The 21820-nt window shown below is 68.1% G+C and overlaps 2 protein-coding genes across 2 annotated transcripts; one reads left to right on the plus strand and one right to left on the minus strand.

Annotated features, from left to right (window-relative positions):
- The first annotated feature begins 132 nt into the window (after window positions 1-132).
- On the plus strand, window positions 133-3853 carry VPS28 (VPS28 subunit of ESCRT-I). The gene is made up of 9 exons (XM_082501481.1): window positions 133-216; window positions 510-538; window positions 685-722; window positions 2660-2749; window positions 2850-2955; window positions 3048-3149; window positions 3242-3295; window positions 3418-3509; window positions 3595-3853. The coding sequence occupies exons 1-9, from the start codon at window positions 180-182 to the stop codon at window positions 3710-3712; spliced, it is 666 nt and encodes a 221-aa protein (XP_082357607.1). The 5' UTR covers window positions 133-179; the 3' UTR covers window positions 3713-3853.
- Window positions 3854-3864: 11 nt separating this feature from the next.
- TONSL (tonsoku like, DNA repair protein) lies at window positions 3865-21602 on the minus strand (the record flags this gene model as incomplete). Its single annotated transcript, XM_082501480.1, has 15 exons — window positions 3865-4117; window positions 4226-4359; window positions 5883-5956; window positions 6066-6238; window positions 6320-6461; window positions 12793-13100; window positions 13373-13451; window positions 13549-13699; window positions 13830-14541; window positions 14652-14778; window positions 14879-15042; window positions 17742-17814; window positions 17917-18006; window positions 21250-21314; window positions 21425-21602. Coding segments are annotated over 15 exons (2664 nt in total), but the record flags the coding sequence as incomplete, so codon positions are not given.
- Between the last annotated feature and the right edge of the window lie 218 nt (window positions 21603-21820).

Here is a 21820-nt window from a genome sequence, read left to right on the forward strand (position 1 = left end):
CCTTCCGGCCAGGCCTGAGCAGTCGAGCGCCGCATCGCTCAACCGCCGCCATATTGCGGAAGCGCAGCTCCGCCAGCGGGAGCGGCACCGGCGGAGAGAAAGGGGGGGAAAGGCCGAACGAGCACCGGGGTGGGGTAAAAGGGGGAGGGAAGGGGGGGGGAAGCACAGACCTCTCCGGGATGTTTCACGGTATCGCGGGGCCGCCCGGGATGGGAGGTGAGAGCGGCGGGAGCAGGCCCCCGCTCCTGCCTGTAGGCCTCAGGGGCACCGGGGGCTACCGGGGGGGGGGGGGGGGGGGGGGGGGGAGCGGGGCTACCCGGGGGTTGGGAACAGAGGCTACCGAGGAGGGGGGGAGCGGTGGCCGGGCTACCAGAGGAGAGATCGGGACTACCGAGGGGGGGGTGACACGGGCACCCGGGCGAGGGGGGGGGGGGGGGTACCGGGGAGGGATGTGTGTGGCGCCCCCCCCCAGCCCCCCTCTAACACCCCCCCCCCCCGTCCCTCCGCAGCCCCCGGGAACAAACCGGAGCTGTACGAGGTGAGTGGCACACACCGTCCCCTGCGGTGTGTCCCCCCCCCCGGGGCTGAGCCCTCTGACCCCCCTCCTCCCGGGGCTGAGCCCTCTGTGTCGTCCCCCCCCGGGGCTGAGCCCTCTGACCCCCCCCCCCCCCGATCTCCCCACAGGAGGTGAAGCTCTACAAGAACGCCAGAGAGAGAGAGAAGTGAGTCCCGGACCCCACGGGGAACGTTTGGGGGGAGACGAACCCCCGGTGGCCACCGGCACGGCCCCACCGGCCACCAGCACGGCGGGCAGGGTGCCTTCCCTCGGGTGACGGTGGCCTGGGGCGCCATGCGGCGGCGCTGTCCCCTCTTCTTCATCGCGGTCCTCCATCATGGTCACTCCTGGGACACTGCTCCCCGTCCCGGTCCTCCGTTCTCCATCATGGTCCCTCCTGGTGCCCCCTTCTCCATCACTGTCCCCTCTTCTCCATCGTGGTCCCTCCTGGGCACAGCTCTCCTCTTCTCCATCACTGTCCCCTCTTCTCCGTCATGGTCACTCCTGGGACACTGGTCCCCATCCCGGTCCTCCGTTCTCCATCGTGGGCCCTCCTGGTGCCCCCTTCTCCATCACTGTCCCCTCTTCTCCATCGTGGTCCCTCCTGGGCACAGCTCTCCTCTTCTCCATCACTGTCCCCTCTTCTCCGTCGTGGTCACTCCTGGGACACTGGTCCCCATCCCGGTTCTCCGTTCTCCATCGTGGGCCCTCCTGGTCCTCCCTTCTCCATCACTGTCCCCTCTTCTCCGCCGTGGTCCCTCCTGGGCACAGCTCTCCTCTTCTCCATCACTGTCCCCTCTTCTCCGTCGTGGTCACTCCTGGGACACTGGTCCCCATCCCGGTTCTCCGTTCTCCATCGTGGGCCCTCCTGGTCCTCCCTTCTCCATCACTGTCCCCTCTTCTCCGCCGTGGTCCCTCCTGGGCACAGCTCTCCATTGTGGTCTCCTCCATCACAGTCCCCTCTTCTCCGTTGTGGTCACTCCTGGGACACTGCTCCCCATCCCGGTTCTCCGTTCTCCATCGTGGGCCCTCCTGGTCCTCCCTTCTCCATCACTGTCCCCTCTTCTCCGCCATGGTCCCTCCTGGGACACTGGTCCCCAGCCCAGTGGTCCCTTCTCCATTGCGGGCCCTCTTGGTCCCCCCTTCTCCATCACTGTCCCCTGTTCTCCGCTGTGGTCCCTCCTGGGCACAGCTCTCCGTTGTGGTCCCCCGTTGTCCATCGCAGTCCCCTTTTCCCCATCATGGTCCCTCCTGGTCTCCCCTTCTCCATCACAGTCCCCTCTTCTCTGCCGTGGTCCCTCCTGGGACACTGGTCCCCATCCTGGTCCTCCGTTCTCCATCGTGGTCCCTCCTGGTCCCCTCTTCTCCATCACGGTTCACCCTTCTCCATCGTGGTCCCTCCTGGGCACAGCTCTCTGTTGTGGTCCCCCGTTGTCCATCGCAGTCCCCTTTTCTCCATCGTGGTCCCTCCTGGGACACTGTTCTCCATCATGGTCCCTCCTCCTGCTCCCCTCTTCCCCATCAGTTCCCCCTTCCCCATGGTCCCTCCTGGAACACCATTCTCCATCACAGTTCCCCCTTCTCCACCACAGTCCCTCCTGGGCCACAGTTCCCCATCGTGGTCCCTCTCGGTCCCCTCTTCTCCACCACAGTCCCTCCTGGGCCACCATTGTCCGTTGTGGTCCCCCCTTCTCTGTCACGGTCTTTCCTGGGACACAGCTCTCTGTCGCGGTCCCCCATTGGCCATCGTGGTCCCTCTCGGTCCCCTCTTCTCCATCACGGTCCCTCCTGGACCACCATTGTCCATCATGGTCCCCCCTTCTCCACCGTGGTTCCCTGCTGGGCCACCGTTTTCCATCGCGGTCCCTCCCGGTCCCGCTTTCTTCACCGCGGTCCCTCCCGGGACGCCGTTGTCCACCACAGTCCCCCATTCTCCATCGCGGTCCCTCCTGGGACCCTGTTCTCCATCACGGGCACCTTCTCTCCATCGCGGTCCCTCCCGGAACGCTGTTCTCCATCGCGGTCCCTCCTCATCCCCCTCTCCTCCACCGCGGTCCCTCCGGGGACACCGTCGTCCACCGCGGTGCCCGTTGGCTCTTGTAGGTACGACAACATGGCCGAGCTTTTTGCGGTGGTGAAGACGCTGCAGGCTCTGGAGAAAGCCTACATCAAGGACTGCGTCTCTCCTAACGAGTAAGTCCTCGGCGCCGAGCGGGGCGATGGCACGGAGGTGCCGTGGAGGTGCCATCGTGTCCCTGCGGGAGGGGACGAGCCCGTCCCTGTCCCTCTCCAGGTACACGGCCGCCTGTTCCCGCCTCCTGGTCCAGTTCAAAGCCGCCCTCAAGCAAGTGCAGGGCTCCGAGATCAGCTCCATCGACGACTTCTGCCGCAAGTTCCGGGTGAGCCGAAGGCGGTGCCGGCGCACAGCGGGCGCCGCGGTTTGGCGGGTGCCGGTTGCGCCGCTGACGACGGCGGCGGTCTCCCCCCACAGCTCGACTGCCCCTTGGCCATGGAGAGGATCAAGGAGGACCGGCCCATCACCATCAAGGACGACAAGGGCAACCTCAACCGTTGCATCGCCGATATCGTCTCCGTACGGTGCCGGGGCTCAGTTTCGGGGGTTTTGGTGGTTTCAGCGGGGTGGGATTGGTCGTGGTTGAGCCGAACGCTCTTTCTCTCTCGCAGCTCTTCATCACGGTGATGGATAAGCTGCGCCTGGAGATCCGCGCCATGGATGAGGTGGGCTTCAGCCCCGCGCCGCGGCAGCGCCAGGAACCCCCCCCCCCCCCCCCTCCTCCTCCTCACCCCGGGTTTGGCAAATACCGGGGCGGTGTGGTTCAACCCCTAAATTCTCTCCCCAGATCCAGCCGGATCTCCGGGAGCTGATGGAGACGATGAACCGCATGAGCCACCTACCCCCCGACTTCGAAGGGAGGCAGAAAGTCAACCAGTGGTGAGCGCCGAAACGCCGGCACCGTTACCGGCACCGTTTTGGGGGCGCCGCTGATGCCACTCCCTTTCCTCACCCCTTCTCCCAGGCTCCAGACGCTCAGCGGGATGTCGGCGTCGGATGAGCTGGACGATTCCCAGGTGCGGCAGATGCTGTTTGATCTGGAATCCGCCTACAACGCCTTCAACCGCTTCCTCCACTCCTGAGCCATCCGGCACGCGCCGGCACCGCCGTTCCCTCCCACTTCGAGCCTCCCAGTCCCCCTCCCAGTCCTTACTGGTGTTAAGAGGAAGCCGGGGACAATAAAACCTTTGTCCCGGTGACGCCGGGACCCCAAAAAACACCAACCACGTTGATAAATACGGTGTGTAATGGCCGCGCCGGTTAAAACCACGAGACGCCGGTGGCACCGGCGCTTCAGAGGCTCTTACAGAAGAGCTTACGGTGACGCGTGACGGCGCTGAGCACCGTGCCGGCGGGAGCGCTCCAGGCTTTGCCGGCGTCCCGCTGGTCGTTGCGGCTGACGCGGCGACCGCAGAGCCGTAGATCCCGGATTTTGCCGGCGGTTCTGGCCCAGGTTGTGTCATCCAACGGACCCTCCACGGAGCAGCCTGGGAGGAAGGGGGTGCCGTTAGCCGCCGGGGGGGGGGGTGGGGGGGCTTATCCGCCCCCCCCCGCCTGTCTCGGTGGCGTCACCGGTGGCGCCGGTGCCATCTTACCTGCCAGATTGAGGAACTGGAGCCCCTGGCTCCGCTCCTGCAGCGCCGAGAGAAGCGCCCGCAGCCCCGCCGCGGTGATCCCGGGGTTTGCCGAGAAATCCAGGGAAACCAGAGCCGGGCAAGCGGGGAGGCACCTGGGGGAGGGGGGAGATAACAAAGGAGGTCCCCTCTTGTCCCCCATTCTTGTCCCCCACTCTTGTCCCCAAGGGGATCCCCTCCATCCCCGGTGCGTCCCGGCACCGCGCTCCTGTGCCGGAGCCGGCGCAGAGTCTCCATCAGGAGGCGGAGGGTGAGGAACCTGCTGCCAGGACCCCCTCCCATCCTCTGTGTCACCCCCCAAATGTCCCCGAGGTCCCCTTGTCCCCTCCCCAGGCCACCCCCTTGTCCCCAGGGCACCCCCTTTTCCGTCCCCACCCGGTGCTCCTGTGCCGGAGCCGGCACAGGGTTTCCATCGGGAGGCGGAGGATGACGAACCTGCTGCCAGAACCCCCAAATTCTCTCTCCTGCCCCCCTCCCCGTCCTCTATGTCACCCCCAGACGTCCCCACGGTCCCCTTGTCCCCTCCCCAGGCCACCCCCTTGTCCCCAGGGTGGCCTTTTCCGTCCCCACACGGTCCTCCTGTGCCGGAGCCGGCACGGATTCCCCAGCGGAAGGCGGAGGGTGAGGAACCTGCTGCCAGGACCCCCTCCCATCCTCTATGTCACCCCCCAAATGTCCCTGAGGTCCCCTTGTCCCCTCCCCAGGCCACCCCCTTGTCCCCAGGGCACCCCCTTTTCCGTCCCCACCCGGTGCTCCTGTGCCGGAGCCGGCACAGGGTTTCCATCGGGAGGCGGAGGATGACGAACCTGTTGCCAGGACCCCCAAATCCTCTCTCCTGCCCCCCTCCCCGTCCTCTATGTCACCCCCAGACGTCCCCACGGTCCCCTTGTCCCCTCCCCAGGCCACCCCCTTGTCCCCAGGGTGGCCTTTTCCGTCCCCACACGGTCCTCCTGTGCCGGAGCCGGCACAGATTCCCCAGCGGAAGGCGGAGGGTGAGGAACCTGCTGCCAGGACCCCCTCCCATCCTCTATGTCACCCCCCCAAATGTCCCCGAGGTCCCCTTGTCCCCTCCCCAGGCCACCCCCTTGTCCCCAGGGCACCCCCTTTTCCGTCCCCACCCGGTGCTCCTGTGCCGGAGCCGGCACAGGGTTTCCATCGGGAGGCAGAGGATGACGAACCTGTTGCCAGGACCCCCAAATCCTCTCTCCTGCCCCCCTCCCCGTCCTCTATGTCACCCCCAGACGTCCCCACGGTCCCCTTGTCCCCTCCCCAGGCCACCCCCTTGTCCCCAGGGTGGCCTTTTCCGTCCCCACACGGTCCTCCTGTGCCAGAGCCGGCACGGATTCCCCAGCGGAAGGCGGAAGGTGAGGAACCTGCTGCCAGGACCCCCTCCCATCCTCTGTGTCCCCCCCCAAATGTCCCTGAGGTCCCCTTGTCCCCTCCCCAGGCCACCCCCTTGTCCCCAGGGTGGCCTTTTCCGTCCCCACACGGTCCTCCTGTGCCAGAGCCGGCACGGATTCCCCAGCGGAAGGCGGAGGGTGAGGAACCTGCTGCCAGGACCCCCTCCCATCCTCTGTGTCCCCCCCCAAATGTCCCCGAGGTCCCCTTGTCCCCTCACCTGGCCACCTCCAGGAGGTCACCGTCACCCAGGCGGTTCCCGGAGAGCGTGAGGTGGCTCAGAGCACAGCCCTCCTGCGGGAAGGGCACGGCGGTATCGGCACAACCCGCGGGGGAGCACGGCGTGCGCGTGTCGTCCTCCCCCCCCACCCCACACCGTGTCCCCTTTGGGGACGGCTCTCACCTGCGCCAGGTACTTGCCGACAGCCCCGGCGAGAGGCCAGTGGCCCGGCCCGGCGACGGAGCCCAGCTCCAGCCGGCCGAGGTTACGGCACGCCAAGTTACCGAGGAGCCGCTCCAGCGCCGCCGTCCCCAACGCGTTGCAGGACAAAACCAACGTCTGCAGCCGTTGGGTTCCTGGCGGCAAACGCCGGGGCGGCGGTGAGAACCCTGCCGGTCCCCGGCGGTGGCATCGGCGGCGGCGCGGCGGCGGCTTACCCGTCAGGTGGAAGGCGTCGGTGAAGCCGCAGGCCCGTAGCCGCAGCGTGGCGAGCGCCGGGCAGGACTGCAGCAGCAGGGCCAGGGGCCGGCAGGCGGCGTCGCCCAGGGGGTTCAGGCTCAGGTCCAACTCCTCCAGGCTCTGCCGGGGACGGGGGCGTCAGGGGGGACATCGGGGGGGACATGGGGACGTCGGGGGCGTCCGGGGGGACATGGGGGTGTTGGGGGGACAGGGACACACAGGGAAGTCGGGGGGGACAGGGGGGACACAGGGGCGTCAGGGGGACAGGGGAGACGGGGGGCATCAGGGACATTGGGGGGGACACAGGGGCGTTGGGGGGACATCGGGGGGGACACGGGGACGTCAGGGGGGACATGGGGGTGTTGGGGTGACACGGGGGCATCGGGGGGACAAGGGGGCGTCGGGGGGACAGGGACACACAGGGAAGTCGGGGGGGACAGGGGGGACACAGGGGCGTCAGGGGGACAGGGGAGACGGGGGGCATCAGGGACATCGGGGGGGACACGGGGACGTCAGGGGCGTCCGGGGGGACATGGGGGTGTTGGGGTGACACGGGGGCATCGGGGGGACAAGGGGGCGTTGAGGGGACAGGGACACACAGGGAAGTTGGGGGGTGTCAGGGGGATGGGGGGGACAAGGGGGGATGGGGGGGCGTCAGGGGGACACACAGGGAAGTCGGGGGGGACAGGGGGGACACGGGGGCGTCGGGGGGACGGGGGAGACATGGGGGGATGGGGGGGACACGGGGGGATGGGGGGGACACGGGGGCGTCGGGGGAACGGGGACACCCAGGGAAGTCGGGGGGGACAGGGGACGTCGGGGGGACGGGGGGGACAAGGGGGGATGGGGGGGCGTCAGGGGGACACCCAGGGAAGTCGGGGGGGACAGGGGACGTCGGGGGGACGGGGGGGACAAGGGGGGATGGGGGGGCATCAGGGGGACAAGGGGGGATGGGGGGGCATCAGGGGGACAAGGGGGGATGGGGGGGCGTCAGGGGGACACACAGGGAAGTCGGGGGGGACAGGGGGGACACAGGGGCGTCGGGGGGACGGGGGGGACACAGGGGGATGGGGGGGACACGGGGGCGTCGGGGGGACGGGGGAGACACGGGGGGACGGGGGGGACACGGGGGTGTCGGGGGGGCGTCAGGGGGACACACAGGGAAGCCGGGGGGGGGACAGGGGGGACACAGGGGCATCAGGGGGACGGGGGAGACACGGGGGGATGGGGGGCATCGGGGACATCGGGGGGGACACAGGGGCGTCGGGGGGACGGGGACACACAGGGAAGTCGGGGGGGACATGGGGGCATCGGGGGGGACAAGGGGGGATGGGGGGGCATCAGGGGGACACACAGGGAAGTCGGGGGGGACAGGGGGGACACAGGGGCGTCGGGGGGACGGGGGGGACACGGGGGCGTCAGAGGGACATCGGGGGGACACAGGGGCATCGGGGGGACAGGGGGGTGTTGGGGGCGTCTGGGGAACGGGGACACACAGGGAAGTCGGGGGGGGACACGGGGGCGTCGGGGGGATCGGGGGGACACAGGGGACACACAGGGAAGTCGGGGGGAACAGGGGGGACAGGGGGGCGTCGGGGGGACAGGGGGGCATCGGGGGGATGGGGGGACACAGGGGCGTCGGGGGGACGGGGGGGACACGGGGGCGTCGGGGGGACGGGGGGGACACGGGGGCGTCGGGGGGACGGGGGGGACACACAGGGAAGTCGGGGGGAACAGGGGGGACACGGGGGCGTCGGGGGGACAGGGGGGCATCGGGGGGATGGGGGGACACAGGGGCGTCGGGGGGACGGGGGGGACACGGGGGCATCGGGGGGATGGGGGGGACACACAGGGAAGTCGGGGGGGATGGGGGGGACACGGGGGCGTCGGGGGGACAGGGGGGACACGGGGGGGGACGGGGGGGACACGGGGGCGTTGGGGACGGGGGGGACACGGGGGAGTTGGGGGGACAGGGGGTCGTCGGGGGGACGGGGGGGACACGGGGGTGTTGGGGGGGAAATGGGGGCATCGGGGGGACACGGGAATGTCAGGGGAATGGGGACGTCGGGGGGACACGGGGGCGTCAGGGGGGGAACGGGGACATTGGGGGGACAGGGTCGTTGGGGGGGGACAGGGGCGTCAGGGGAATGGGGACATTGGGGGGGACACGGGCACGTCGGGGGGGGATGGGGGCATCGGGGGAACGGGGACGTCAGGGGCGTTGGGGGGCAAACGGGGACCTCGGGGGGACAGCGGGGGTGTTGGGGGTGTCAGGGGACAGGGCAGGGGACGTCGGGGGATGGGGACGTCAGGGGACAGGGACGGGGCATCAGGGGACCAGGGGGATGTGGACATCAGGGGACCAGGGGGATGTGGACATCGGGGGACGGGGATGTCAGGGGACCGGGGGACGAGGACGTCGGGGGGCGTCAGGGGACAGGGCAGGGGACATCGGGGGACGGGGACGTCAGGGGACAGGGACAGGGCATCAGGGGACCAGGGGGATGGGGATGTCAGGGGACCAGGGGGATGTCGGGGGGACAGGGACGGGGCGTCAGGGGACCAGGGGGACGGGGACGTCAGGGGACCAGGGGGACGGGGACGTCGGGGGCGTCAGGGGACAGGGCAGGGGACGTCGGGGGACGGGGACGTCGGGGGATGGGGACAGGGCATCAGGGGACCAGGGGGATGGGGAAGTCAGCGGACCAGGGGGATGTCGGGGGGACAGGGACGGGGCGTCAGGGGACCAGGGGGACGGGGACATCGCGGGACGGGGATGTCAGGGGACTGGGGGACGAGGACGTCGGGGGCGTCAGGGGACATCGGGGGATGGGGACATCGGGGGACGGGGACGTCGGGGGACGGGGACGTCGGGGGCGTCAGGGGACATCGGGGGACGGGGACGTCGGGGGCGTCAGGGGACAGGGATGGGGACATCGGGGGACGGGGACGTCAGGGGACAGGGACGGGGCATCAGGGGACCAGGGGGATGACAGGGACGGGGCGTCAGGGGACCAGGGGGATGGGGACATCGGGGGACGGGGACATCGGGGGACGGGGGGACGAGGACGTCGGGGGCATCAGGGGACAGGGCAGGGGACATCAGGGGACGGGGACATCGGGGGACAGGGACATCGGGGGACAGGGGGACGAGGATGTCGGGGGACGAGGACGTCGGGGGGCGTCAGGGGACAGGGCAGGGGACATCGGAGGGCGGGGACGTCAGGGGACAGGGACATTGGGGGACGGGGACGTCAGGGGACAGGGCATCAGGGGACCAGGGGGACGGGGCCATCGGGGGACGGGGATGTCAGGGGACCGGGGGACAAGGACGTCGGGGGACAAGGACGTCGGGGGCGTCAGGGGACAGGGCAGGGGACATCGGGGGACGGGGACATCAGGGGACAGGGACGGGGCATCAGGGAACCATGGGGACGGGGACATCGGGGGACCAGGGGGATGTCGGGGGGACAGGGACGGGGCATCAGGGGACCAGGGACATTGGGGGACGGGGACGTCAGGGGACCGGGGGACGAGGATGTCGGGGGTGTCAGGGGACAGGGCAGGGGACATCAGGGGACAGGGACATCGGGGGACCGGGGGACGAGGACGTCGGGGACGTCAGGGGACCGGGGGACGAGGATGTCGGGGGTGTCAGGGGACAGGGCAGGGGACATCGGGGGATGAAGCATCAGGGGACTGGGGGACGAGGACGTCGGGGGACGAGGACGTCGGGGGCGTCAGGGGACAGGGCAGGGGACATCGGGGGACGGGGACATCGGGGGACAGGGACATCGGGGGACAGGGGGATGAGGATGTTGGGGGGCGTCAGGGGACAGGGCAGGGGACATCGGGGGACGGGGACGTCAGGGGACAGGGACGGGGCCATCAGGGGACATCGGGGGACAGGGACGGGGCGTCAGGGGGAGGGGGGAGCAGAGGTTTAGGGATGGGGGTGAGGTTCGAGGGGGGACAGACGCGAGATTTGGGGGGGGGACAGATGGACAAGAGGAGGAGGAGAGGTTGTGGGGGGACAGAGGAGGTTTAGGGGACACCGACAGACACGAGGTCGAGGGGACAAAGGGATTAGGGGACAGACGAGGTTGGGGTGACAAAGGAGAGATTGGGGGGGGGGGGGGGGGGCAGAGACGGGGTTTAGGGGACGGATGAAGAGGTCAAGGGGACGAAAGAAAGGTTTCGGGGGACAAAGAAGAGGTTTGGGGGACGGTCAGGGGGGTTTGGGGACAGACGCGAGAGGTTCGGGGGACAGATGGGGGGGGGGGGGCAAAGGAGAGATTTAGGGGAGAAAAGAGAGATTTAGGGGACGGATGAGGGTAAGATTTCGGGGCCCAGGGGGAAGTTTGGGGGACCATCACCAGGTTTGGGGGATGAACGAGATTTAGGGGACAAAGGAAAAGTTTAAGGGGGGGACAGATGAGAGGTTCGGGGGGGGCACAAAGGAGAGATTTAGGGGAGGAAAGAGGGATTTAGGGGACGGATGAGGACAAGATTTAGGGGACCAGTGAGACTGGGGGGGGGACAGATGAGAGTTTGGGGGGGACATGCGAGAGATTTCGGGGGGACACAAAGGAGAGATTTAGGGGATGGATGAGGACAAGATTTGGGGCGGGGGGGGGGGGGGAACGACGACGTGGACAGATGAGAGTTTTGGGGGGGACAAATGAGAGTTTTGGGGGGGGACAGATGAGCAGTTTGGGGGGGGACACAAAGGAGAGATTTAGGGGACGGATGAGGACAAGATTTCGGGGACCAGGACAAGATTTGGGGGGGGACAGATGAGAGTTTGGGGGGGGGGGGGGGAATGACACAAGAGGTTTGGGGGGAGGGGACACGAGAGGTTTGGGGGGGGACACACAAAGGAGAGATTTAGGAGAGGAAGGAGAGATTTAGGGGACAGATGAGGACAAGATTTAGGGGACCAGGACAAGATTTGGGGGGGGGGGAACGTGAACAGATGAGAGGTTTGGGGGGGACATGAGAGTTTGGGGGGGGGCAGATGAGCAGTTTGGGGGGGACAAATGAGAGGTTTGGGGGGGGGACACAAAGGAGAGATTTAGGGGACGGATGAGGACAAGATTTCGGGGACCAGGACAAGATTTGGGGGGGGACAGATGAGAGTTTGGGGGGGGGGAATGACACAAGAGGTTTGGGGGGGGGACACGAGAGGTTTGGGAGGACACACACGAGAGGTTTGGGGGGGGGGGGGGGGGGACACAAAGGAGAGATTTAGGGGAGGAAGGAGAGATTTAGGGGACGGATGAGGACAAGATTTCGGGGACCAGGACAAGATTTGGGGGGGGACAGATGAGAGTTTGGGGGGGGGGAATGACACAAGAGGTTTGGGGGGGGGACACGAGAGGTTTGGGGGGACACACACGAGAGGTTTGGGGGGGGGGGACACAAAGGAGAGATTTTGGGGAGGAAAGAGGGATTTAGGGGACGGATGAGGACAAGATTTAGGGAACCAGGACAAGATTTGGAGGGGGACAGATGAGAGTTTGGGGGGGGGACATGTGAGAGGTTTGGGGGGGGGACACAAAGGAGAGATTTAGGGGACAGATGAGGACAAGATTTAGGGGATCAGGACAAGATTTGGGGGGGGGGGGGGACGTGGACAGATGAGAGGTTTGGGGGGGACATGAGAGTTTGGGGGGGGGGCAGATGAGCAGTTTGGGGGGGACATGTGAGAGGTTTGGGGGGGGACACAAAGGAGAGATTTAGGGGACGGATGAGGACAAAATTTAGGGGACCAGGACAAGATTTGGGGGGGGGGGGGCGGCGTGGACAGAGGCGAGGTTTGGGGGGGACAAATGAGAGTTTTGGGGGGAACAGATGAGCAGTTTGGGGGGGACAAATGAGAGGTTTGGGGGGGGACACAAAGGAGAGATTTAGTGGACGGATGAGGACAAGATTTCGGGGACCAGGACAAGATTTGGGGGGGGACAGATGAGAGTTTGGGGGGGGGGGGAATGACACAAGAGGTTTGGGGGGAGGGGACACGAGAGGTTTGGGGGGGGGACACAAAGGAGAGATTTAGGGGACGGATGAGGACAAGATTTCGGGGATCAGGACAAGATTTGGGGGACACACACGAGAGGTTTGGGGGGGGGGACACACAAAGGAGAGATTTAGGGGAGGGAGGAGAGATTTAGGGGACAGATGAGGACAAGATTTCGGGGACCAGGACAAGATTTGGGGGGGGACACACACAGATGAGAGGTTTTTGGGGGGTGGGGGGGGGGTGGGTGCGGACGAAAGGTTTGGGGGGGGGGGGGCGCTGTCTGGCTGAGCACCCCACCCCGTGACACCCCACTCAACCGGGCAAAGCCACCACCGGGACCTCCTGGGGCTCCCAGCAGTGCCATGGTGGGTGTCCCCGTGTCCGTCTGTCCGTCCGTCCGTCCGTCCCCCCCCCAAGCGCGAGCCCTACCTGGAAGGCGCCGGCGGTGCCGGGATGTCGGGGGAGGAGTTGCCGAATTCCCTGAGCGCCGAGCCGGTTCCCGCTCAGGTCGAGGAAGGCGAGGGCCGGTAGGGTGGCTAAGGTGGCTAAGAGATCGCTAGCCACCCCGTCGGGGACACCGCAAGCGCGCAGGCGGAGTTGCCGCAAGGGCGCCTGCAGCTTGAGAGCCCGCAGCAACGGGGGGAGGTCGGGGGGGCGCAGGGCCAGGCCCCCCCCCACCTCCAACCCCGCGTTCTGCTCCTGCAGCTCCGTCACCTTCAGCAGCAGCGGGTGAGGTTCTGCCGGTAGAGAAGGTGGTGGCCTTTTTGGTGGCCTTTTTGGTGGCCTTTTTGGTGGCCTTGTGGACAACCTCCCCCCCCCGCCTCCTCCCTCCACCCCCCCTTGTCCTGTTGCCGGCCCCACACCGGCTAAGGACAGGCGTTCCCCGGGCAAAGGGAGAGCGGAGCCGTGGGGACGGTCCCCAAGGGGAGACGGAGGTGACACGGTGGGGACAGAGGTCCTCGGCCACCACCCTGGAGGGGGGGGGGGGGAAGAGGGGGGGGGTCCTTACCCACGGCCAGGCTTTGGCAAGCCCTGCGGTACCGCTCGGCCAAGGGTGGCAAATCCCAGCACTGCACCTCCGCCAGCACCTGCAACGCCGCAGCCATCCCCGGTGACACCGCCGTCACCGTTGTCACCGTCACAAGGCGGTGACGGAGGATGGGGGGGTCCGGATTCGGCGCTCACCTCCTCGTTGCTCTGCAGGACGTCCCCCACCAGGTCTTGGGGGGCCAAAAGAGCCCCCTCTTTCTTGAGGGTGAGGCGCGGCAACAAGCCGCAGGTTTGGTAATACCGTTCGGCCGCCCGTTCCGCCAACCACGCCACGGCACGGCTCTCGCTGCCGCTACGGCGGCACCGCCGGCGGGATCACCGCTCAGCGCTGCCGCCCGGGGTGGGGGGTCCCGAAAGGGATAGAGAAGGGGGAACCCCAAAAAAGAAGGGGAGGGGGAACGCGCAAACGTACTCACCTCTGCGGCACGGGGATGAGGAAGACGTTGTCCTGGATCCGGACGCGCACGCGGAGAGCGGGTAGCGGCGCCGGCAACGGCGTCGGCACCGGCACCGGCAACACGCCGGGGTTCCCCTCGCCTTCAGCTTCATCGGGGAGAGGGGTCCCGGTACCTTCGGGGGGTCGGCGTTCCCGGGAGCGCCCCAACGGGATCCTCTCCACCAAACGGGTCAGGCGGCTCTGTACGCTCCGGCGGCGCCGCGGCGGTTGGTGCCGGGTCGGAACGGGAATGCCGCCGTCGCTCTCTGGTCCTGCGTTGTCCCCCGAAACGGTGGCCGGTTCCTGGCGCAGCCGCTTACGGCCCCCCCGGGACCCCCCTAAGTCGTCTTCCAGCCACTCCTCCTCCTCCAGGTACTCCTCGGCCGGGATGAGTGCCGGCCGCGGTGCCGGTTGGCGGCACACCGTCGCGTTGCCGCTGCCGGGAAGAGTTTTGCCGTTACCGAGAAGGGGTTTGGCGCTGCCGACACCTCGCACGGCGGCTTCGCACTCCGCCGGCCGCCTTTCCGACGCGCTTCCCTCCTGCGTGCCGAACGCCGGCACCCGCTGCCGCTTCTTCACCGGCTTCAACGCCGCCATGTCCCCCTCCTCCTCCGGCTCCGCCGCCGGCGGGATTTGCCGTTCGGCGACTTCGGCGTCGAACAACGGCGAGTCCTGGCAGAGCTGCGGCGGGGCTACGGCGAGAGAGATAGCGGGGTGGGCTGAGGGTGTCCCCGTCCCCCCAGATTTTTTTTTTTTTTGGGGGGGGGGGGGGTGTCACCGGCATCACCGCGCCGCGTCCCACCTCGTCCGGCCGCCGCCGTCTCCTGGAGCAAGCGCTCGGCCGCCCGGCACCGTTGCCGCGTCTCCTGGTCCAGTTCCTCCCCGTAGGTGCGCACCCACTCCTCCAACGTCCCCAACGGTGTCAAACCCTACGTTGGGGGGGGGGGGGGACACAAAATGCAAAGATCTCCCAGTTTAGGTCGTGTCCGTCCGTCCGTCCCCCCCCCTTCCGCGGTGCCGGCGGCTCACCCTGGCGTTTCGGGCCGTCACCGAAGCTCCGCGGCGGATCAGGAGTTCGGCCACCTCGAAATGACCGCAGCTGAGGGCGTCGTGGAGGGGGGTGATGCCGTCGCAGCCCGGCCCCCCCGCGTCGTCCAGCGCCGCCCCCCGGTCCAGCAGCAGCCGCACGATCTCTGCGGGGGGGGGACGGGGGGGACGGACGGACGGACAGACGGACGGACACACGGGAGGAGGTGGCGGTGAGGAAGAGGAGGGGGGGGGGGTTCTGCTCACTCCTGGGGGGGTCTCACCTGCTCCTGGGGGGGGGGGGTCTCACTCCTGGGGGGGGGTCTCACTCCAGGGGGGGCATCTCCTGCTCCTGGGGGGGGTCTGTCTGCTCCTGGGGGGGTCTCTACCCACTCCTGGGGGTGGTCTCACTCCAGAGGGGGTCTCCTGCTCCTGGGGGGGTCTCTACCCACTCCTGGGGGGGGTCTCACTCCAGGGGGGGCATCTCCTGCTCCTGGGGGGGGTCTGCTCACTCCTGGGGGGGCGTCTCACTACTGGGGGGGCCTCTCCTGCTTCTGGGGGAGGGTCTCTGCCCACTCCTGGGGGGGTCTCACTCCAGGGGGGGCATCTCCCACTCCTGGGGGGGTCTCTACTCACTCCTGGGAGTGGTCTCACTCCAGGGGGGGTCTCTGCTCACTCCTGAAGGGGGGGTCTCACTACAGGGGGGGCATCTCCTGCTCCTGGGGGGGGGTCTGCCCACACCTGGGGGGGCATCTCACTCCTGGGGGGGGTCTCACTCCAGGGGGGGTCTCCTGCTCCTGGGGGGGTCTCTACCCACTCCTGGGGGGGGGGTCTCACTCCAGGGGGGGCATCTCCTGCTCCTGGGGGGGGGTCTCTGCCCACTCCTGGGGGGGGTCTCACTCCAGGGGGGGCATCTCCCACTCCTGGGGGGGTCTGTCTGCTCCTGGGGGGGTCTCTACCCACTCCTGGGGATGGTCTCACTACAGGGGGGGCATCTCCTGCTCCTGGGGGGGGTCTGCTCACACCTGGGGGGGCATCTCACTCCTGGGGGGGCCTCTCCTGCTCCTGGGGGGGGGTCTCCTGCTCCTGGGGGGGGGTCTCATTCCAGGGGGGGGCATCTCCCACTCCTGGGGGGGTTCTGTCTGCTCCTGGGGGGGTCTCTACCCACTCCTGGGGGTGGTCAAACTCCAGGGGGGGCATCTCCTGCTCCTGGGGGGGGTCTGCTCACTCCTGGGTGGGGGGGTCTCACTCCTGGGGGGGGGTCTCACTCCAGGGGGGGCATCTGCTCCTGGGGTGGGGTATCTGCCCACTCCTGAAGGGGGGTCTCACTCCAGGGGGGGCATCTCCTGCTCCTGGGGGGGGGGGTCTCTGCCCACTCCTGGGGGGGGCATCTCACTCCTGGGGGTCTCTCCTGCTCCTGGGGGGGCTCTGCCCACTCCTGGGGGTCTGTTCTCTCCTGGAGGGGGGGGGGGGTCCCACCTGCTCCTGGGGGGACGTCTCGCTCCTGGGGGGGGTCTCTGCCCACTCCTGGGGGGTCTGCTCTCTCCTGGGGGGGGGGTCCCCACCTGCTCCTGGGGGGACACCTCTCTCCTGGGGGGGTCCACTCTCTCCTGGAGGGGGGGTCTGCTCTCTCCTGGAGGGGGGGGGTCCCCGCCTGCTCCTGGGGGGACACCTCTCTCCTGGGGGGGTCTGCTCTCCCCTGGGGGGGGGTCTGCTCTCTCCTGGTGGGGGTCCCGATCCTGAGGGGGCTCTGCCCACTCCTGGGGGGTCTGCTCTCTCCTGGGGGGGAGTCCCCGCCTGCTCCTGGGGGGACACCTCTCTCCTGGAGGGGGTCTGCTCTCTCCTGGGGGGGTCCACTCTCTCCTGGAGGGGGGGTCTGCTCTCTCCTGGAGGGGGGGGGTCCCCGCCTGCTCCTGGGGGGACACCTCTCTCCTGGGGGGGTCCGCTCTCTCCTGGGGGGGGGTCCGCTCTCTCCTGGGCGGGGGTCCGCTCTCTCCTGGGGGAGGGGGGTCTCGATCCTGAGGGGGCTCTGCCCACTCTTGGAGGGGTCTGCTCTCTCCTGGGGGGGAGTCCCCGCCTGCTCTTGGGGGGACACCTCTCTCCTGGGGGGGACACCTCTCTCCTGGGGGGGTCCGCTCTCTCCTGGGGGGGGTCCCCACCTGCTCCTGGGGGGACACCTCTCTCCTGGGGGGGTCCACTCTCTCCTGGGGGTGGGGGGGGTCTTGATCCTGAGGGGGCTCTGCCCACTCCTGGGGGGTCCGCTCTCTCCTGGGGGAATCTGTTCTCTCCTGGGGGGGTCTGCCCACTCCTGGGGGGGGTCTCACCTGCTCCTGGGGGGATGTCTCACTCCTGGAGGGGGCTCTGCCCACTCTTGGAGGGGTCTGCTCTCTCCTGGGGGGGGGGGTCCCCACCTGCTCCTGGGGGGACACCTCTCTCCTGGGGGCGTCTGCTCTCCCCTGGGGGGGTCCACTCTCTCCTGGGGGGGGGGGGGGTGTCCATTCTCTCCTGGGGGGGGGGTGTCTCGATCCTGAGGGGGCTCTGCCCACTCCTGGGGGGTCCGCTCTCTCCTGGGGGATGGGGGGTCTCGACCCTGAGGGGGCTCTGCCCACTCCTGGGGGGTCTGCTCTCCCCTGGGGGGGGGTCCGCTCTCTCCTGGGGGGGGTGTCTCGATCCTGAGGGGGCTCTGCCCACTCCTGGGGGGTCCGCTCTCTCCTGGGGGGGGTCCCGATCCTGAAGGGGCTCTGCCCACTCCTGGGGGATCCGCTCTCTCCTGGGGGGGGGTCCGCTCTCTCCTGGGGGGGGGGTGTGTGTCTCACTCCTGGGGGGGGGTCTACCCAAACCTCCGTGTGTCCCCCCCCCGACTCACCCAGGTGCCCGTGGTTGCAGGCCTCGTGCAGCGGGGTCCAGCCGCAGTAATCGCGGGGGTTCAGGGGGTGCCCCTAGAAAAAAAGGAAGGGGGGGGGGTTGGGGGGGGGATATGACGCGACACGGTGACGGTCACCCCATCGTCACCCCCCCTTTCTCCGTGTCCCCTCGCCCACCTGCCTGAGGAAGAGCTGGACGCGGCGCAGGTCGCCCTCGATGCAGGCGCGGTGCAGGGGGGTCTCGCCGCGCTCGTTCCGGCGGTTCCACTGGAAGAGAGGAAAAGGAATGATGGGGACCCCCCCAGGGATGCACCCCCCGGCACCCCCCAGCCCTCTCCTGGTTGGGGGGGTGGGGGGGTGGGGGGGTCAGGGGAAACGCCTCAGCCTACTTTGGGGGTGTCAGGGGGAAAGGGGAGACACCCCCCCCCCTTTTTAGGGGGCTCAAGGGAAGGGGGAGACACCCCCCAACCTTCTTTGGGGGTGTCAGGGGGAGATTCCCCACCCCTCTTTTAGGGGGCTCAAGGGAAGGGGGAGACACCCCCCAACGTTCTTTGGGGGTGTCAGGGGGAGGGGGAGATTCTCCACCCCTCTTTTAGGGGGCTCAAGGGAAGGGGGAGACACCCCCCTCTTTTTGGGGGTGTCATGGGAAGGGGGAAATCCCCCACCCTTCTTTGGGGGTGTCAGGGGAAGGAGGAGACCCCCCACCGCTCTTTGGGGGCGTCAGGGGGAGGAGGAGACCGCCCCCATTCCTCTCTGGGGGTGTCAGGGGGAGGAGGAGACCCCCCCAGCCCTCTTTTTGGGGGTGTCAGGGGGAAGGGTGGGATCCCCCCGCTCCTCTTTGGGGGCTTCAGGGGGAAGGGGGGGATCCCCCACCCCTATTTGGGATCATCAAGGGAAGGGGAAGAACCCCTCAGCCCCTTTTTGGGGGTGTCAGGGGGAAGGAGAAGAACCCCCAACCCCTCTTTAGGGGTGTCAGGGGGAGGAGGAGACCCCCCACCCCTACTTGGGGGTGTGAGGGGAACGGGAAGACCCCCCACCCCTATTTGGGGGTGTCAGGGGGAAGGAGGAGACCACCCCATTCCTCTTTGGGGGTGTCAGGGGGAGGAGGAGACCCCCCCAGCCCTCTTTTTGAGGGTGTCAGGGGGAAGGGTGGGATCCCCCCGCTCCTCTTTGGGGGCTTCAGGGGGAAGGGGGGGATCCCCCACCCCTATTTGGGGTCATCAAGGGAAGGGGGAGAACCCCTCAGCCCCTTTTTGGGGGTGTCAGGGGAAGACCCCCCACCCCTATTTGGGGGTGTCAGGGGGAAGGAGGAGACCCCCCCATTCCTCTCTGGGGGTGTCAGGGGGAGGAGGAGACACCCCCCCCCCTTTGGGGGTGTCAGGGGGAGGAGGAGACACCCCCAGCCCTCTTTTTGGGGGTGTCAGGGGAAGGGGAAGATCCCCTCCCCCCTCTTTGGGGGTGTCAGGGGGAGGAGGAGACCCCCCCAGCCCTCTTTTTGGGGGTGTCAGGGGGAAGGGTGGGATCCCCCAGCCCTCTTTGGGGTCATCAAGGGAAGTAGGAGACCCCCCCAGCCCCCTTTTGGGGGTGTCATGGGAACGGGAAGACCCCCCACCCCTATTTGGGGGCGTCAGGGGGAAGGAGGAGCCCCCCCCATTCCTCTTTGGGGGTGTCAGGGGGAGGAGGAGACCCCCCAGCCCTCTTTTTAGGGGTGTCAGGGAGAAGGGTGGGATCCCCCCGCTCCTCTTTGGGGGCTTCAGGGGGAAGGGGGGGATCCCCCACCCCTATTTGGGGTCATCAAGGGAAGGGGGAGACCCCCCCCAGCCTGCTTTTGGGGGTGTCAGGGGAATGGGAAGACCCCCCACCCCTATTTGGGGGTGTCAGGGGGAGGAGGAGAACCCCACCCTCTTTGGGGGCGTCAGGGGGAAGGGGAAGACCCCCCATACCTCTTTGGGGGTGTCAGGGGGAAGGAGGAGACCCCCCCCCTCCTCTTTGGGGGTGTCAGGGGAAGGGGAAGATCCCCCCCCTCTTTGGGGGTGTCAGGGGGAGGAGGAGACCCCCCCAGCCCTCTTTTTGGGGGTGTCAGAGGGAAGGGTGGGATCCCCCCGCTCCTCTTTGGGGTCATCAAGGGAAGTAGGAGACCCCCCCAGCCCCCTTTTGGGGGTGTCATGGGAACGGGAAGACCCTCCACCCCTATTTGGGGGTGTCAGGGGGAAGGAGGAGCCCCCCCCATTCCTCTTTGGGGGTGTCAGGGGGAGGAGGAGACTCCCCCAGCCCTCTTTTTAGGGGTGTCAGGGAGAAGGGTGGGATCCCCCCGCTCCTCTTTGGGGGCTTCAGGGGGAAGGGGGGGATCCCCCACCCCTATTTGCGGTCATCAAGGGAAGGGGGAGACCCCCCCCAGCCTCCTTTTGGGGGTGTCAGGGGAATGGGAAGACCCCCCACCCCTATTTGGGGGTTTCAGGGGGAGGAGGAGAACCCCACCCTCTTTGGGGGCGTCAGGGGGAAGGGGAAGACCCCCCATACCTCTTTGGGGGTGTCAGGGGGAAGGAGGAGACCCCCCCCCTCCTCTTTGGGGGTGTCAGGGGAAGGGGAAGATCCCCCCCCTCTTTGGGGGTGTCAGGGGGAAGGAGGAGACCACCCCATTCCTCTTTGGGGGTGTCAGGGGGAGGAGGAGACCCCCCCAGCCCTCTTTTTGAGGGTGTCAGGGGGAAGGGTGGGATCCCCCAGCCCTCTTTGGGGTCATCAAGGGAAGTAGGAGACCCCCCCCAGCCCCCTTTTGGGGGTGTCATGGGAACGGGAAGACCCCCCACCCCTATTTGGGGGCGTCAGGGGGAAGGAGGAGCCCCCCCCATTCCTCTCTGGGGGTGTCAGGGGGAGGAGGAGACCCCCCAGCCCTCTTTTTAGGGGTGTCAGGGAGAAGAGTGGGATCCCCCCGCTCCTCTTTGGGGGCTTCAGGGGGAAGGGGGGGATCCCCCACCCCTATTTGGGGTCATCAAGGGAAGGGGGAGACCCCCCCCAGCCTGCTTTTGGGGGTGTCAGGGGAATGGGAAGACCCCCCACCCCTATTTGGGGGTGTCAGGGGGAGGAGGAGAACCCCACCCTCTTTAGGGGCGTCAGGGGGAAGGGGAAGACCCCCCATACCTCTTTGGGGGTGTCAGGGGGAAGGAGGAGACCCCCCCCCTCCTCTTTGGGGGTGTCAGGGGAAGGGGAAGATCCCCCCCCCTCTTTGGGGGTGTCAGGGGGAGGAGGAGACTCCCCCAGTCCTCTTTTTGGGGGTGTCAGAGGGAAGGGTGGGATCCCCCCGCTCCTCTTTGGGGTCATCAAGGGAAGTAGGAGACCCCCCCAGCCCCCTTTTGGGGGTGTCATGGGAACGGGAAGACCCCCCACCCCTATTTGGGGGTGTCAGGGGGAAGGAGGAGCCCCCCCCATTCCTCTTTGGGGGTGTCAGGGGGAGGAGGAGCCCCCCCCCGCCCTCTTTTTGGGGGTGTCAGGGGGACCCCCTGCGTCTCTCACCTTGCTGATCCGCCGCCGCCCGGGGACGCTTTTGCTGTAGCCGTCGAGTTCCTCTTCCTCCCCCTCTGGGAAGAGACCCCCCCACACACACACCCCGTCAGAGAGACCCCCCCCAAAACCCCGTGGGGACACCGCCGGGGACCCTCCACCCTCCCCAAACCCCCCCCCCGCTCACCGCTCTCCGACAGCTCCAGCTCGCTCTCGTCCTGAGCCTCGCTGCTCTCCGCTTCCTCTTCCTCCTCCTCTTCCTCGCCGCAGCCCCCCAGTCCCCCCAGTCGGGCCATGGTGGCGGCGGCGGCCTCGGCGTCCCCCTCCCGCAGCTGCAGCGCGTGGAGGTGCCGCAGGATCTGCCGCTGGGGAGGGAGAGGAGGGAGGAAGGCAAAGGAAGGGTGGGGGAAGGGAGAGGAAGGAAGCAAGGGGGAGAGGAGGAGGAGGAGGAAGCAGGAGGAAGAGGAAGCGGGAGGAATGTGAGGAAGGGGAGGGAGGAAGCGAGGGGGGGGAGGAGGAAACGAGGGGGGGAGGAGGAAGCAGCGAGGGGGGGGAGGAGGAAGCAGCGAGGGGGGGGGAGGGG

The sequence above is a fragment of the Vanellus vanellus genome (assembly GCF_965231255.1).
Source record: "Vanellus vanellus genome assembly, contig: HAP1_SCAFFOLD_1998, whole genome shotgun sequence".
In the NCBI taxonomy this organism is placed as follows: Eukaryota; Metazoa; Chordata; class Aves; order Charadriiformes; family Charadriidae; genus Vanellus; species Vanellus vanellus.

Bases quoted from the DNA above. Each gene is read 5' to 3' on its own strand.
- VPS28 (XM_082501481.1), top strand. From the start codon at position 180: ATGTTTCACGGTATCGCGGGGCCGCCCGGGATGGGAG. The intron at 539-684 runs GTGAGTGGCACA...ATCTCCCCACAG, and splicing joins ACAAACCGGAGCTGTACGAG to GAGGTGAAGCTCTACAAGAA. The intron at 3,150-3,241 runs GTACGGTGCCGG...TCTCTCTCGCAG, and splicing joins GCATCGCCGATATCGTCTCC to CTCTTCATCACGGTGATGGA.